General features: G+C 45.2%; 2 protein-coding genes across 2 annotated transcripts; one reads left to right on the top strand and one right to left on the bottom strand.

The window, feature by feature from the left end:
* Positions 1–1,886: 1,886 nt before the first annotated feature.
* LOC127321842 (inorganic pyrophosphatase 1-like) lies at positions 1,887–2,694 on the bottom strand. The gene is made up of 2 exons (XM_051350812.2): positions 2,622–2,694; positions 1,887–2,557 (listed from the first exon to the last, which is right to left on the bottom strand). The coding sequence occupies exons 1-2, from the start codon at positions 2,692–2,694 to the stop codon at positions 1,887–1,889; spliced, it is 744 nt and encodes a 247-aa protein (XP_051206772.2).
* Positions 2,695–5,051: 2,357 nt separating this feature from the next.
* LOC127321838 (mannose/glucose-specific lectin-like) lies at positions 5,052–6,176 on the top strand. Its single transcript, XM_051350806.2, has 3 exons — positions 5,052–5,057; positions 5,154–5,810; positions 5,922–6,176. The coding sequence occupies exons 1-3, from the start codon at positions 5,052–5,054 to the stop codon at positions 6,174–6,176; spliced, it is 918 nt and encodes a 305-aa protein (XP_051206766.1).
* The last annotated feature ends 5,945 nt before the right edge of the window (positions 6,177–12,121 follow it).

The raw sequence follows: 12,121 nt of genomic DNA, 5'->3' as shown, positions 1-12,121 counted from the left end.
GAGATTTCCCAACCCTTTTTCCCAACACTGTTAGAGGAGATGGAGTCTTTCACAGGCTTGCAGGAAAAAAATTCCGAAGCGGAACTTCCGAAGATGCCGTAGGGCGTGTGCACCAACGACATCTTCGAGAAGTTCCGCCACGGGAGATTTCCCAACCCTTTCCTCCATCCATCTGGCTTCTTCTTCTTCCTCCATATGCTCACCACCAGCTCTGGGTTCCTCTTCTTCCTCCTCCTCATCATCATCGGCGTCAGCCACGATGAAGCCACCAGCTCTGGGTTCCTCTTCTTCCTCCTCCTCATCATCATCGGTGCCACTGCGTTCCGGCCTATTTTCTTCCCGCACCACTGCGTTCCCGCCTATTTTCTTCCCGAGCTTTCCACCGCTTCCCGTCTCCGTCTTCCTGCCATTTTTCACTATATATATGTAGGCTTGGCCTCCATTTCCATATGACATCTAGACTCATATATGCAAACCTCATCACTCTCTCCCATGGTTTCCATCGTATCTCTAACCCCCCGGGAGGCGGAGGCGCTTTGCGGCTTGAACTACCCCTGCCCGCCTGGCTACCGCGTCCCCACCGGCTGGATGCTGAGCGTCGGAGGCATACCGGTCCCTCCTGTCCCTCTAGGTGTGGCGCGCCAGATGGCCATCATGAACCACTACTACTTCGAGCTCACGCCAGAGCAGCGGAGGAATCCCCAGTGGCATCCCGACTACATCCCGACTTGGGACGGCTTCTTCATCAATCGGCATCAGAGTGCGCTTGCCAGGCACGAGGAGGACGGCCCGCCTCCTTCAAACTTCAACGAGGCCGGCCGTCAGCTGTGGTGGCGCGGCCGGACTCTCCAGAACGTCATGGCCTACCGTGGCCCCCGCCTGCGCTACCCACAGTCTCAGCCTATGCGTGCTCACCCGCCGAGGTTCGACTACCGCGACCCCGATGCCAGCGACGACGACGACTACAGTGGCGACGTTTATAGGGCTAGGCACGACTATGACTGAATCACTCCAACATTCGAAAACAAGTTTGGCCAATTGTGACTTAATCTGGCCATGTATCTTAATTTTCAGTTGAGCTATGTACTTTAATTCCAGTTCAATCGTAATAAAAATTTATTCCCGCCCATTATTTCCCGCCCTTTTCCTCCCGCCCTTTTCTTCCCGCCCTTTTCCTCCCGCCCTTTTCCTCCCGCCCATTTCTCCCTCCCTTTTCTTCCCGCCCTTTTCCTCCCGCCCTTTTCTTCCCGCCCGTTTCCTCCGTCATTTGGCCCGAGGTAAGATTGTCGAGGAAATAAAGCGCCCATTATAAAAAAAAGCGTGCAAATATGAACATTATATATTATATATGAACATTTAAAAATGCGTGCAAATATGAACATTATATAGTATATATGAACATTTAAAAATGTGTGCAAATATGTCATATATAGTATATATGAACATTTAAAATAAAAACAGAAACAGAAATAGAAATAGCAAAACAGAAAAAGAAATAGCAAAACAGAAAAAAAACCCTTTGGTACCGGTTGTTGGGGAGAACCGGTACCAAAGGCCTTTGGTACCGGTTGGTGGGGAGAACCGGTACGTAAGGTCCTCTCCACGGTTTCTTCCCTTAGCCGCTGTGAATCGACCACCATTCATCGACATTTCCCCGCAGTCGTCCGCCGTCGTCCGCCGCAGCCACGCCCCGCTCCCCGGCGCAGCTCCCCGGCGCCAAGCCGCCGCCGCTCCCCCCGCTCGCCGGCAAGAAGGTGAGTCCCCGCGCCTCCTCCCCTTGTCCCCCTCCCCCCACTCGCCGGCAAGCAACGTAGTCCGCCGATGCCGCCGACGCCGGCCACGCCGCCTCGCCACGCCGCCTCTCCTCCGTCTTCGTCGCCCCTGCGCTAGCAGACGCCTATGCCAAGGCCGGCCGCCGCGCTCAGGGTCTTCGTCGCCACCGCGCTTAGGGTTTTCGACGAAATGCCAACACGGGTGCGGTCGAGCACCTGGCCCTTGCACATGTTGGGCGGGCAGGTGCCGAGGCCACAGCCGTGCGGGCCGGTGTGGTAGTCGTGGTGCGGCGCGATGCGGAGGCGGCCGTCGACGTCGATGCGGCTCGGGTTGGTGTTGATCTCGGAGAAGTAGCCCCGGAGGCCGTGGTGGTCAAGGATGGTCTCGATGAAGAAGCGTTTGGCGTCGCAGAGGACCCTGAGGTCGCAGCCGAGGCCGTAGGCGGCCTTGATGGCGGCGACGACGTGCGGGTCGATGGGCGCCGCCCTCAGCACCTCGGCGACGTCGTGGAGAGTCTTGCCCCGCGCGTGCAGCTCCCCCATGACGGTGTCGATGAGGGTGTTCCAGGGCATGGTGGGCAGGAGGCGGTCGAACAGCTCGGTGGCGCCGAGGCCGTCGACGTGGCCAATCGACGGGACAGCAGCCAACGACACGGAGCAGGGGCCGCGTAGAGCAGCGTCGCGCGCTGGGTGCAATGGAGGCCGGGGCGTGGCCAAGTGACGAGGAGGGGGCGGGCACACGCGGGCGGCATCGAGCTCGGGAAAAGGAGGCGCTCGGGACGGTGCTACAGGTTTGTGGTCATCTATCAATGTTGATAAAAAAATCTCATGGCGATCGGAGAGAACAACTATACGGCGCCATGGCCCTCTCAGTTATTGGGTAATCGATGGCGCCACGGCGTCCGTGAGTGGTTGTCGACATCGCCAACCGCCGTGTCGGGTCAGCAAAATCAGGGGTTTAAATGGGCTGCCTTATGACTCTAACTAAGACCCTGTCGTGCGTCCACGGGCTGAGGCTACTCGACGTGGTGGCGCCCGAGCTTGGCACCATGGCGGTGCATTTGGGCTTAAGTCCTTGCATACCATGGCGGTGCACTTGGGCTTAAGTCCTTGCATACCCACGTGGAGGCACCTTTAATACCGGTTCGTAAGGAACCGGTACCAAAGGGGGGGGGGGGGGGCTTTAGTCCCGATTCATTGGTACCGGTTGCGAAACTGGTACCAAAGTCCTTTGGAACCGGTACCAATGGCCATTTGTCTACTAGTGTATGTGGTTCGATCAATGTAGAGATCAGGGGTCCTCCTTTTAGAAAAAATCGGCAAAAATCTGACTTGGAAATATAAACTTGATCAACAAATTATATAGTAATATCGCATGCAAGTTGGACGTTTATGTATATATAATGATGGTTTTACGATCTTTTGGCTTGAGATGCAACCCAGTTTGATCATGTTAGGACGTAACATTCTCCTTGCATTAAAGTAATGTTTCAACCTCATAATGGTAATGGGAAAATCCATGTGATAATAGAAAGACAGGGTGAAATTACTTAATGCCAATCAACCAATATTTTATAACATTCACCGATCCATGTAAACTAAGTGTGAATATTTCTTACCTGCCACCTTATATTGCTACATTCCAGAGTTCGGTGAACCATCTGGCACATAATGTATTGCAGCCCGGGACATTCCACATTGTGTAGGAACCGCGATCTTGATAATCCATAGCTAACAATATAATGTCTAACTTTTCTGGTACGAGATGATCTTGGATGGTGAGACACCACTGCAGATATTCAATAGTAAATGCATGTTAGAGCTAACCTTAATAGATAAATTTGTGTTGATATGTATGCTCATCGTTTGTTTCAGCAGTAACAGGCATCATCTTTGTCAGGCATATACATAAATGTCATATAAATAGCCCTATTTAGAAAGAGTGTACTACTGTCAGGCTTATAAATATCAAAGTAAGCCACATAATATAAGAATTAAAAGAGAGAAAAATGGAAGTAGATAGTGCACAAATATGAAGTTCATTAACCAAATGTAGGAGTTGATACCTTCATTAATTTGTATGGCCTGTAAAAAAACAGCATCTTCATGATTCCACATGTTTGTAACCAAGGAAAAAAAAAGACAAATGAATATGAGGTAGCATTGTTAAATAATTTCCTGCCAACTTGTTAGCCACTGTTGAGTTCATGCACGCTTTACATCCTTATACCCACACAAAGAAAATGGGTCAAATAATTTTTTTTTCCTTATAAACCGCACCAGAGAAAATGAGGCGTACACACTAATTAACCCCCAAAATATTGTATCCTCTTTCTTATCCTTTTGTATTGTAGTTATAACTTCTGTCTAAATAAGAACTTGTTATTATGCGGATTAATTTGCACGTGCATGATCTCAAATCTTAGTGACCATCTAATAGGGTAGAGAATTCCTATGTATTAAATTGTATGCCAGCCTGATGAGATCAAACCAACTCGTGAGTCTTGACCGTTGGTGCGTAGAGCAGGCACCAAGCAGTCAACCCTGAAATTCAGAAGTGATCCTGCCTAAGAAATAATACAAAAAGTTATTGCAATAATTTGCCAGAGTAAACAATAATGTAACAACATATACCAGAATAATCTTATTAACTAAACAATGTATTCTCTCCGTCCCATAAAATATGTCTTAGATTTGTCTAAATTTGGATGTATCTAGGTACCTAGATACATCCAAATTTAGACAAATCTATGATATCGTTCATGGGACAGAGGGAGTACATATGATGCTTAGGCTATTTTACAGATCAACTTGCCGCATGAAAAATTGATGGCATACCTAGAAGTGCTTCGCATGCGCGTGATCCGGTAAACAATAATGCAAGCGGCTAATAATAAGGAGAAACAATGGAACTTTCTTAATTTTTTAATTCAAATCAAAAGACTGAATAGGGCGATCTAGCAAAACATTAATCGCTGCACTGCTGAGGGCCTCACACTGGAATCTAATCGAGCAATGTGTGATGTATCGATTGATTTTTTTTTACGTACCATCAGTTGATGTCAATCACCATGATACATTATTCTTCGCAATCTTGCTCTTTCCAGATCAAAGCTACACATAATAGAGACCAACAGAGATGGTAGGTAGTCAGATAGAGGAAGCTCGCCCGGTTACACCCTATAAATAGGTGGCCTTCCATCCTCATTAGGTCCATCGCAACTTGCAAGCGCGCACACACACATCAGGCTAAGTTTTCAGTTGAAGTAGGTCGAGAGTATGGCGGTAAGGCTGTATATATGTATATATAGAACTGTATGTGCTTAGCTAGTTTCATGTAACTAACTAACTTGCTTAATTTGTGATGCATGTTGTATGTAGGACGCGATGAAGGTTGGTCCATGGGGTCCGCAGGGTGGACAACCTCAAGACATCAATAAAGCAAGCAAGCCCCAATCCCTGGTGAGCATCACCATCTGTAGCTCCGAGTCCGAGGATGGCCGTATCTTTGGCTTCTCCTTCGTCTACAAGGACCAGAATAGGAAGCCCCTCCCTGTCGGCCCCTGGGGCAAGATTGACCCGGAACACAACATCAGTAAAATCAACATGGATCCCGACGAGTACCTCGTCCAGGTGTTTGGCACCACCGACGGCACCGGCATCACCTCGCTCAAGCTGGTCACCAACAAGCAGCCGTACGGGCCGTATGGCTACCCGGCAGGGGCCGCCTTCGTGGTGACGTTGCAGCCGAACAATGGCGAGGTGGTTGCCTTCTTCGGCTGCTCCGGCAACACCCTCGCGGCGCTCGGCGTCTACGTGCTGGGGAAGAATGGTTTGCCGGTCAAGATCGGTCCGTGGGGAGGATCCGGCCAACCCGTGGACATCACCACGCCAGTCAAGCTTAAGCAGGTCAGCGTCTACAGCACCCAGGAAATAGGAGAGCGCATCAAAGGCTTCTCCTTCGTCTATGTCGACCAGCATGTCAAGCCCACATCTGCCGGCCCCTGGGGCACGGTCAAAGGACATGAGAATCTGCCGGTACATACGACAACGTTAATTCATTCCTAATTTCCTTTCGGAGTACTAATATCGATCGTCTGACGACTTTGAGTGCATGCAACATGTCATGCATCCATGCATGTCTTGCAGTTTTCCATCAGCCCAGGCGAGTATGTGAACAATTTCTCTGGCACTTTCGACGACTACGGCGTGACCTCGCTCAAGTTCACCACCAACCAGCAGAATGTGCACGGCCCGTACGGGTACCCCTCGGGGACTGCCTTTAGCGTGCCGCTGCCGAACGACCGCGATGACAACGGCGCCATGGTCGGCTTCTTCGGCCACTCTGGGGAGAGCCTCATGGCCCTCGGCATCTACATCGGGCTCGTGTCCAACGAGCCATGAATCAATCACTTATATAAATATATCTATCGAGCTAGCAGCTAGCTACTCTACCGATCGATCCCATCCAGATGTACGTCGTACCTGCAGGCTGCAGACCTCTACTCGATCCGCTACTATGCGTTAAACCCCTGCTAGCTAGCTACTAGCTAGCTAGCTGGCTATACATATGTCATAATATGTGTGTAATGAATAAGCACGATGGGATCCAGCAGCATCGTCTGCAGCTCGATCAAATACTGTTAAGAGATTATATATGTTCATGTATACGTACCTACGTGTGTATGAATAAAGTTGTAATATGCCACCCATGGTTTGCAATAAATAAATACCTCCCGTTCGTCTAAAACAAGCTCACAAATTACTTTGTTGTTTATTTCTTGTTGATCTAACTAAATACTATTAAATAAAATAACGGCACTAGCCACTTTTAATTTGTTACCTCTTTCTTACTAACCTGGCTTTAAATTACTCACAAATAAGAAAAAGTGAACCTAGGATTGATATACTTGTCCGGTAAAGCACACTTAACGAGCTCAGGTTCTTTTGCAATGCACTGAATAGCAAGACCCTGCTTTACTACAGAACGGTCATCGACCATTTCATATTCACCCTGTGCAAAGCCACTTGATCATTTTGGTTTGCGATGTGTTAAAATGTCACCCAGTGCACAGTCATACCAGAGAGCCACATGATCATTCATGTTGCATGCCATACGAGGACAAAATAATTTGGAGATCTCAAAATGAGTCAGATGCAATCCTATGGCGCCTATAAAGCTGTAGATGGATTAATCGTGGTGTCTGTGCAAGTCCAATTCATTGGGGGTCTCAAATGAGTAAGATGTGTTCCCATGGTACCTACCAAGCTACAGCTGGATTAATTGATCATGGTGCTTGTACTACTCCAATTAATTGGTGGTCTCAAAATGATCTGATGCATTCCCATGTCACCTACATTTATGTGGCTCGTAGAATGTATTCTTTTACTTTCAAGGTTTGTAATTGCTAACTTATTCATCTATGTGGCCGGATAATGATGGACCCGCATGTCGTGATCACCTACTTACAAGAGATCTCTCCAATATGTTGTCAAATCAAGGGTCGACGGTTGGTGTACTTTGGGCGTGGACATTGCATTGTTCTCAAACGAGGGTTAAACTGGGGACATTTCTCGTATTTCGTTGTCTGGATGGATATGCATTTTTCGTGAGTGATCTAATGTTATCAATCCACGTGAAACCGCGGGCGCAGAGAAGCGCCATGATGATGACGGAGACGCGTTGAGTGCAGTCGTCGAGGATGTCGATGCCGAAATCGATGCAGTCCGAGTCGTCGAAGACGAGGTGTGGCCATAGTTGTGCCAGAACTAGGCGCTCGTCGGGGGCGTAAGCATACTACGATTTTGCCAGAACCGAGTATGCAAGAAGAAACGTCGGTGACGCGGTCGAGGCAGTCATAGGAGTCGATGCCAAAGAAGACGTTGTCAATGCCGATGAAGACGAGGCGTGATACGTCTCCAACGTATCTATAATTTCTGATGTTCCATGCTAGTTTTATGACAATACCTACATGTTTTGCTCACACTTTATAATGATTTTATGCATTTTCCGGGACTAACCTATTAACAAGATGCCACAGTGCCAGTTCCTGTTTTCTGTTGTTTTTGGTTCCAGAAAGGCTGTTCGGGCAATATTCTCGGAATTCAACGAAACAAAAGCCAAACCTCCTATTTTACCGAGACGGACCCAGAACACCGAAGGAGAGACGGAGAAGGGCCAAGGGGGCCCCACACCACCTGGCGGCGCGGCCAAGGAGGGGGCGCGCCCAGGTATGGGGTGGGCCCCCCAGGCACCTCCTCGCGCCGCCCTTTCGCCTATATAATCCCTCGCGACGCGAAAAACCTATACCAATCAATCATACTCCAGAAAGACTCCAGGGGCGCCGCCGCCATCGCGAAACCTAGTTTCGGGGGACAGAAGTCTCTGTTCCGGCACCCTGCCGGGACGGGGAATTGCCCCCGGAGCCATATCCATCGACTCCATCGCCATCTTCATCGCCGTTGCTGTCTCCCATGATGAGGAGGGAGTAGTTCTCCCCCGAGGCTAAGGGCTCTACCGGTAGCTATGTGGTTCATCTCTCTCTCCCATGTACTTCAATACAATGATCTCATGAGCTGCCTTACATGATTGAGATCCATATGATGAGCTTTGTAATCTAGATGTCGTTATGCTATTCAAGTGGATTTTACTTATGTGATCTCCGGAGACTCCTTGTCCCGCGTGTGTAAAGGTGACAGTGTGTGCACCGTGTGGGTCTCTTAGGCTATATTTCACAGAATACTTGTTCACTGGGTTATGATTTGAGTTGGATGTCTCTATGAAATTGTGGTGTGTTAGTACCTCCTATGAATGCTCACAGTGACAGCGTGGGGTGTTTATTAGTACTTGGGAATACATCTTTAAGGTTTGCTTTTGCAGCCCTACACGGTGAATTAGTGTTCGTTATCCGGCCAGAGAGTAATTCAGAATAGCATAGTGAAGTGCTTATATTTATATTCCTTTATGATATCATTGTTGAGAGTAACCACTAGTGAAAGTATGATCCCTAGGCCTTGTTTCTAAGCATTGAAACACCGTTTCCAACAAGTTCTGCTACATGTTTGCTTGCTGCCATTTTTATTTCAGATTGCAATTACTACTTATAATCATCCATATTACTTGTATTTCACTATCTCTTCGCCGAACTAGTGCACCTATACATCTGACAAGTGTATTAGGTGTGTTGGGGACACAAGAGACTTCTTGTATCTTAATTGCAGGGTTGCTTGAGAGGGATATCTTTGACCTCTACCTCCCTGAGTTCGATAAACCTTAGGTGATTCACTTGAGGGAAACTTGCTGCTGTTCTACAAACCTCTGCTCTTGGAGGCCCAACACTGTCTACATGAATAGAAGCGTGCGTAGAAATCAAGCTCTTTTTCTGGCGCCGTTGCCGGGGAGGTAAGGTAAAAGGTATTCACATCCTCCGACTACTAAGCTATTTCTAGCACTGTTGCCGGTGTGTGAGTGCTCGAAGCTATTTCCTTTAGATCCTGCAATTGCATCTTTTTGTTTCTTGTTTTTATTTCACTAGTTAGGCTTAATGGAAAACAACAAAAAAATTAGAGATCTTTATAGTATCTATCTTGAGTTAGGACATGAGGTGTTTGAAGAGAAAATTAAAACACATATGGAAGTTTGTCTGCATAATAGTGGTAGTAATGTTATTAGTATAAATTCATTGGACACCATTATTTTTAATGCTATGGAAAAACCCAAGCTTGGGGAAGCTAGTTTATCTAAAAATTCTTTTTGCTCCTCAGCTTTGGAAGAAGTACTTTGCCTTGATAATGCTTTGTCTCCAACATGTGGTAATTCGAATGATGCTTGTGATATTCCAAATCCACCTGTTGAAAGTATTCCATATAAAATACCTATGAAAATTATTGAACGTGTTGTGGATAACCGCTATGAAGGGGATGGAACTGTCCATCCTAGAGATCATTTACTGTTTTTACATGAATTATGCGGGTTATTCAAGTGTGCAGGTATTTCTATGGATGAAGTTAGGAAGAAACTATTCTCTATGTCGCTGTCTGGTAAAGCGGCGCATTGGTATAAATTGCTGAAGAATAGGCATTCTCTTGATTGGAAGGATATTATGCCTCTATTTTATTCTAAATTCTATCCTCCAAGTGAAATTCACAAAGACCGAAACCGCATATATAATTTCTGGCCTCATGATGGAGAGAGTATTGCCCAAGCATGGGGAAGATTGAAGTCTTTAATGCTCAAATGCTCCATTCATGAGCTTCCTGGTAATATCATCATTGATAATTTCTATGCAAGACTTTCTTTTCAAGATAAAACCTTGCTGGATACTACTTGTTCTGGATCATTCACGCGCAACAAAGAAGAGTTTAAATGGGACCTTCTTGATCGGATTCAGGAGAATACTGAAGATTGGGAGAACGACAAAGGTAAAGAATCAGGTATAAACTATGAATATGAATGCATTAAGTCTTTCGCTCAAACCGCTGATTTTAAAGAGCTTAGTGCTAAATATGGTCTTGATCCTCAAATTATTGTCGATTGCTATAGAGCCTTTGCTTCTCATATTAGTGTTCCTAAAGAAAATTGGTATATGTATCATGAACCTTTTAAAGACACTTGCATGGAAAATGAAATTGTTGTTAATGATTGCAATGAACATGCTCAAACTCCTGAGAATGCTATTTCCTATAAGCATGTTAATTTTTGTGGAGTTCATAGACCTTGTGAAAAGAATAAAATTGAAGAAGAATATTGTATCCATCACAGGAATGAAAAAACTAGAAAGTGGTCTAGGGCTCTAGATGATCTTGGTGAAAAAGTTTGTGCCCTCTATCCTTTTATTTGTGAACTTTGCCATAGAGTGGGTCATTTTAATTTTCAATGCTCCTCCAATGATAATTCGAACCCCATGAGTGCTGCAAATTTGTATTGTGATGATGAAATCATTCCTAATCAGCATGATGAACTTACATTATTTTTGGAGTGTGAAGAGTTATTGAGAAAAACTTCTTTGGTGGATATGAGTGCTCTTGATATTAGTAGTGTCCTGCATGGGTGTCTTTCTTATTGCATTGATAATTGCCATACAAATACTTACATACAAAACATTTTAGAAGATGACACTTTGCCAAAATATGATAGGACCGCTGTGTGTTTTGAACTTATTAATGAAAAGGAGGAACCCTCCCAAGTTTCTTCTATTGTTTCTAGAAATAAATCAGGTTATGTGGAGAAGCCTCCCTTCAAGCCTCTTCCTCCTAAAGAAGGGAACGAGGAGAAGGAAAAGAAGAAGAAGAAGGAAACGAAGAAGAAGAAGAAGAGGGGGAATAAAAAGAAAGAGGTAACGGCATATCCCCGCGTGTATGAGATAACGATAGGTAACCGTAAGTATGTTGCTCCTAATGATTATTATGATAATGAATCTGAGTACAATGATCTTCCTATGCCCTTTACCTACATTAGTGATCATGATTTAGAAGAGCACACTACTTTTGATATTGAAAATCTCTGGGAAACTAATTCTGAAAATGATGATGTTAATAATTGCCATAGTATTAGTACTATCCATGCTTCTTCCCATAATGATATAGAAAGCTCTAAGCTTGGGGATGAGGTGTTTGAAAATCCTTTTGCTACTAATGATTATATGTTTGATACATCTCCTTCTAGTAACAATGATGGTATGATTACAGATGAACACACTATGGAAGATAACTATTCTATTTCTTATGATGACACTATGCCTCCAATCTTTGACAATTATTATAAAGAATGCTATGACATAGGTTATAATTATCCTTATGAAACTTGTCATGGTTATGATGGGATTGCCAAAAACAATTCCCTTAGTATGCAACTTGTTTACCATGTTCAAATTCTTGATAATGATCCTGCTCCAATTACTATTAATGAGAAGAGTTCTTCTTATGCCAAAATTAATGATACTTTTATGCATATGAACCATGATAAGAATGTTTTAAGTGATGGTTATATTGTGGATTTCATCAATGATGCTACTGAAAGTTATTATGAGAGAGGGAAACATGGTTATATGCATCTTAATAATATTAAGTTTCCCCTCTTTATGTTGAGAATCTTGAAGTTGCGCTTGTGTTGTCTTTCTATGCTTGTTGCATTATACTTACATGACTTGTTTATTTACAAGATTCCTTTTCATAGGAAGTGGGTTAGACTTAAAAGTGTTTCTTATTTGCTTTTGATGCTCTCTTTTGCTTCAACTCTTATTTCTTGCGAGTGCATCATTAAATTTACTGAGCCCATCTTAATGGCTATAAAGAAAGCACTTCTTGGGAGATAACCCATGTTTTTATTTTGCTACTGTTTTGTTGTGTCT

Source organism: Lolium perenne, chromosome 3 (assembly GCF_019359855.2).
Source record: "Lolium perenne isolate Kyuss_39 chromosome 3, Kyuss_2.0, whole genome shotgun sequence".
In the NCBI taxonomy this organism is placed as follows: domain Eukaryota; kingdom Viridiplantae; phylum Streptophyta; class Magnoliopsida; order Poales; family Poaceae; genus Lolium; species Lolium perenne.
Note: the sequence above shows the minus strand (reverse complement) of the source record. Positions and strands in the feature narration are given on the sequence as shown.

Excerpts from the sequence above, each read along its gene's own strand:
- LOC127321842 (XM_051350812.2), bottom strand. The coding sequence starts at position 2,694 with ATGTCGACAACCACTCACGGACGCCGTGGCGCCATCGATTACCCAATA. Across the intron at positions 2,558-2,621 it reads GAGGGCCATGGCGCCGTATA|CACCGTCCCGAGCGCCTCCT; the intron begins GTTGTTCTCTCC and ends ACAAACCTGTAG.
- LOC127321838 (XM_051350806.2), top strand. Across the intron at positions 5,811-5,921 it reads AAGGACATGAGAATCTGCCG|TTTTCCATCAGCCCAGGCGA; the intron begins GTACATACGACA and ends CATGTCTTGCAG.